Source organism: Gavialis gangeticus, unplaced genomic scaffold, assembly GCF_001723915.1.
Source record: "Gavialis gangeticus isolate Ggan-Ray unplaced genomic scaffold, GavGan_comp1, whole genome shotgun sequence".
In the NCBI taxonomy this organism is placed as follows: Eukaryota; Metazoa; Chordata; order Crocodylia; family Gavialidae; genus Gavialis; species Gavialis gangeticus.
The window spans coordinates 1,576,913-1,581,299 of record NW_017729032.1 but is presented as its reverse complement, the minus strand read 5'-3'; the positions used below and the strand labels follow the sequence as shown (position 1 = coordinate 1,581,299).

The 4,387-nt window shown below is 63.6% G+C and overlaps 1 protein-coding gene across 1 annotated transcript in view; it reads left to right on the top strand.

The window, feature by feature from the left end:
- Positions 1 to 2: 2 nt before the first annotated feature.
- TPP1 (tripeptidyl peptidase 1) overlaps positions 3 to 4,387 on the top strand; it is a gene marked incomplete at its 5' end in the record, with an annotated part of 6,568 nt that continues 2,183 nt past the window's right edge. The window contains 7 exons of the mRNA XM_019523760.1: positions 3 to 15; positions 90 to 240; positions 729 to 850; positions 1,560 to 1,753; positions 2,598 to 2,796; positions 3,236 to 3,424; positions 3,780 to 3,852. Of these exons, the coding sequence (XP_019379305.1) occupies positions 3 to 15; positions 90 to 240; positions 729 to 850; positions 1,560 to 1,753; positions 2,598 to 2,796; positions 3,236 to 3,424; positions 3,780 to 3,852 (941 nt within the window). The remainder of the gene's footprint in view (positions 16 to 89; positions 241 to 728; positions 851 to 1,559; positions 1,754 to 2,597; positions 2,797 to 3,235; positions 3,425 to 3,779; positions 3,853 to 4,387) is intronic.

Genomic DNA, 4,387 nt, shown 5'->3' with positions numbered 1-4,387 from the left:
GCTCGCCCCTGTACGGTGAGTGCCGGCGGGTGGGTGGGCAGGATGGGGCCCAGCCGGAGCCGCGGGACCAGCGTCCGCTCTGCCCGCAGGGAAGTTCCTGTCGCTGGAGCAGCTGCGGGAGCTGGTACGGCCATCGCCCGTCGCGCTCGCTGCCGTGCACGAGTGGCTGCAGGGCGCCGGCGTGACGGACTGCCGCAGCGTTGCCACCTTGGACTTCCTGGAGTGCGTCATGCCCACCAGGTGGGTGCCGGATGCCCCCGCACGGCTCCGCGCCACGTGGGGCTGCCGGACCGTGTCCCAGGTCCTGCACAGGAACCTCCTCCTCGTGCTTCCGAGGCCTCGGGCCTGGGACAAAGCAGCCCTAGGTGCTGCCGCAGGCCTGGCTCGAGCAGCCCCAGGCCTCCCCCTCCTCGTATGAAAGAGCTGAGCGGGGGTCTGCGGCTCCCAGGAGGCACCTGGGTCCTGCACTGAGCGTGCAGCCAGGGCTGTTCAGGTGCCTGCTCTGTTCGGCACAGCCAGGGGCGGTTCGGCATTTCCAGCACCGGTCACTGGGGTTCCCTGTGCTGCTGGCGGGAGGCCTTGCAGGCGGACGGGGTGCCTGTGGGTGGTTTGTTGGGTGAGCTGGTTGCAGTGTGGGGGCTTGAAGTGCAGCAGGGCAGGGTCCTCCCCCCTCCCCACTGCAGTGCCCATGTCCGCTGGGCCCATGGTGACGCTGGTCCCTGTCACAGCACGGCCGAGCGCCTCCTGCCTGGCGCCAAGTTCCACCGGTACGTGAGCGGCCCAAGCAGCGTCGTGCGCTCCCCCACTCCCTACGCTGTCCCTGCGAAGCTGGCAGAGCACCTCGACTTTGGTAGGAGCTGCCCCCCGGGGCTGTCGCACACAGGCTGACCAGGCTCAGCCTCCCACTGCCGAACAAAACTTGCCCCGCAGAGCAACTTGGAAGGGCATTTCCCCCAGTTTCCAGCCTCTCCTCAGCCTGCTTCTGCCCCAGGGTCTCTGTCCCTCCACAGGAAAAGGGGCCATGCCTTGTCACCTGACACCTGCCGTTTCTGAGTGTGCTGGGGAGGCAAAGGATGCAAGAGCTGTAGCCAGCCCCGGGCATGCAGCTAGCTCTGCGGTGGGCAGAGCAGGGAGCCTAGTTGCTCAGGGAGCAGAAGGAGATCCTGGGTTCCCAGAGCCTGCCCAGAGGCACATGGGGCAGCATCAGCCCCAGCCTGCGGTGAGCCTGCGGGGGTGGCAGGTCCAAAGCCTCAGAGCCCTGGGCTGTGGCTGGCACCAGAGTGCCCTGCAGGTCACCCTGCGCTGGACACCGCGGCAGAGCAGCCCCAGGGGGAGTCAGCTGCAGGGGGAGAGATCCCTGTCCTGCTGCCTTTTGGTGCTGGGGTCTCCCAGGGTGGTCTCCCTTCTAAGCACTCCTGGGCCCCTCCCTGCCCAGCCACAGAGGCCACGGCGTGCGGCAGCCCTGGCTGCTCCCTCTACACGCGGGTCGTTGTGGGGGAGGGGGTTAAGCCTCGTTGGCAGCAGGTGCCCTGGCCCCTGACGGCCTGTTCCTGGTGCAGTGGGAGGCCTGCACCGGTTCCCTGCGAAGAGGAAGGTGGTGAGCAAGGCCTGGGCCACAGAGCCGGCACCTGGAGCTCAGTCCCAGCAGGGGGGCTTCCACCTGGGCGTGACACCCTCTGTCCTCCGCAAGCGCTACAACCTGACGAAGGAGGACATTGGGGCCCTGTCCAACAACAGCCAGGCCTGTGCCCAGGTAACTGTAGGGACCACCCCTCCCCCAATAGCAGCTGGGCAGTTCACCCAAGCAGTGCTTGCAAGAACTGACAGGTGAGCAACTGGATCAGTCACCATGGTGTGAGCTGCTCCAACAACCTCTGGGCCTGTGCCTAGGTCACCGTAAGAGCCCCCTAGTAGCGCTAATCACTGGATCTGCACTCAGGTCACCATAGTAACATCTCTCCTGATTACCTGGGTCCAGGCCCAGCAGTTATAGTGACAACACCCCTTGACAATCATCAGCCCTGTGCCAGGGTAACATGGTGACACCCCCGAGAACCACTGGGCTTAAATCTGGGTAACCACACTTAACACTGACAGCATGGAGGTGTCGCGCATTGTAGCATCATCAAGCAGCTGAGCTTGTGAGACCCTCTGAGGGGCACAGCTTGTCCAGCCCCTGCTCTAGACAGGACCGGCTTCATCCAAGTCCTGTTCTCCCAGACACGTCCCTGCCTGACCTGTTCCTAACACCATGCCGCCATCCCCGAGAGCCGCCGCCCTGCACCAGGGAACGTGGGTGTCTGCATCCTCTTGCCAGCTGTGCGCCCACTGCAGAGGAAGGGGAAACCCCCTCAGCTGGTCCAACCTACGATGGGGGGGAAATCCCTTCCTGCCCCCAGTGCAGCATCACCCTGAACAGGGGGGCAAGAACCTCTAGCTAGGACCCTGCAGGGCTGGTCCCAGCAGGAGCTTTGGCACAGCCCAGGTGAGGGTCAGCAGCTTGTGGCATCTGGGGGTTGGGACACACCTGCTTGAGGTGGGGGCAGCCCAGCCCCTGGGACCAGAGGGGCCTGTCTCACCCCTGCCTTGTCCCCCAGTTCCTGGAGCAGTACTTTCACCAGGCTGACCTGGCCGAGTTCATGCAGCTCTTCGGGCGTAGCTTCGGGCACCGCTCCTGTGTGGACCGAGTGGTTGGGCAGCAGGGCCAGGGCAGGGCGGGGCTGGAGGCCAGTCTGGACGTGGAGTACATCATGAGTGCCGGTGCCAACATCTCCACCTGGGTCTTCAGCAATCCAGGTACTCTCCCTCTCCAGGGCTGCCCTGCCCTGGGTGTTGGGGGAAGGTCGGGGGAGCACTCCCTAGCAACATGGCTGGGTTGGATGCCTGGGCTGTGGGGCACAGATGTAGCTGGGCTTGCCTGAAACAGGACAGCAGGTGGATTTTGGAGCCTCCGTCTCCTCTGCAGCTTCCTGGTGTCATGACCACGACAGTGTCAGTCGTGGGGTCACCAGGGCCCGTGCTCGGCTCTGTCATCCCCTGCTCGTGCTCAGGTCACCCCTGCTGACACTTTGACTCTTTTAGCCCCAGCCTTGGCTTGCGGCTGGTTCAGCTCATTGCCCTCAGGGTGGGCCCTGGGCTGGGCAGAGTGGTCAGGGGACCTGTTCTCATGCTGCCTCCACCTCACGGCCCCCTTGGTGATGGCAGCACAGGGTCTGACCCTTTGGCTGCCCGGCAGGGAGGCACGAGACCCAGGAGCCCTTCCTGGCCTGGCTGCTGCTGCTCAGCAACATGTCGGCACTGCCCTGGGTGCACTCGGTGAGCTACGGGGATGATGAGGACAGCCTGTCTGGTGCTTACCTGCAGCGCGTCAACGTTGAGTTCCAAAAAGCAGCGGTCCGGGGCCTCACCGTGCTCTTTGCCTCCGGTATGTGCTGCCTCACCGCATGGTGACCCTGTGCCTGTCAGGCCCCAGCCCCAATGGGGCTTGCTGGGCTGGGCGCATGGCAGAGCAGGATTTCTGTTTGGGCATTTGCAGGATCAGATAGACACGGGAGGCTGCAGGTATGAGGGCCCTTTGCTCTAGGCTGCCCAGCCTGGCTTGCTTCATATCTCCCACAGCCAGGGGGATTTTTCCTGCCAAACAGCTGGAGGCCCACAGGGCTTTTCAGCCCGGGTGTCTCAGCCTGTTCCAGCGCCTCCCAAGTCAGTGCCAGTCTATGGCCCTCATGGGGCCACATGAGAAGAGATGTCCTGAGTGACCCAGAGTCTCTGCCTTGCAGGGGATGAAGGTGCCGGATGCAGGAAATCCCCTGGGGGGGCCCACGCTTTCCGGCCCAGCTTCCCAGCCTCCAGGTAACCCATGGGAGCCCTGTGCAGCCTCCCCAGGGCAGTGCCATTGTGGGCCTTGTGCCCAGGGGACCCCCGGGCCAAGTGGCTCCAGTGAACACCAGCTGCAGGGCAGGGCTGCGTTTGTAGGTGGACTTTGCTGGGGTGGTGGGAGGCTTGGCCACATGGGAGGTGGGCAACCTCTCACCTGTCTCTCACCCTGTTCTCATTAAGAAACTGGGGGCTGTGGTGTCAACACCCACACAGTCAATTGGGTCGCCAACTGGCTGGAGGGCCGCACCCAGAGAGTGGTGGTGGATGTGTCTTTTTCGACCCGGAGGGACGTGGGCAATGGGGTCCCCCAGGGCTTGGTCCTCAGGCCCGCACTGTTCAACATCTTCATCAGTGACTTGGACAAGGGGGTAATAAGCACCCTGTTCAAATTTGCTGATGACACTAAGATGTGGGGGGATGTGGGCATGCTAGAAGGGAGGAATAGGCTGCAATCAGACCTAGACAGGTTACAAGGGTGGGTGGATGAGAATAGGATGGGATTCAACAC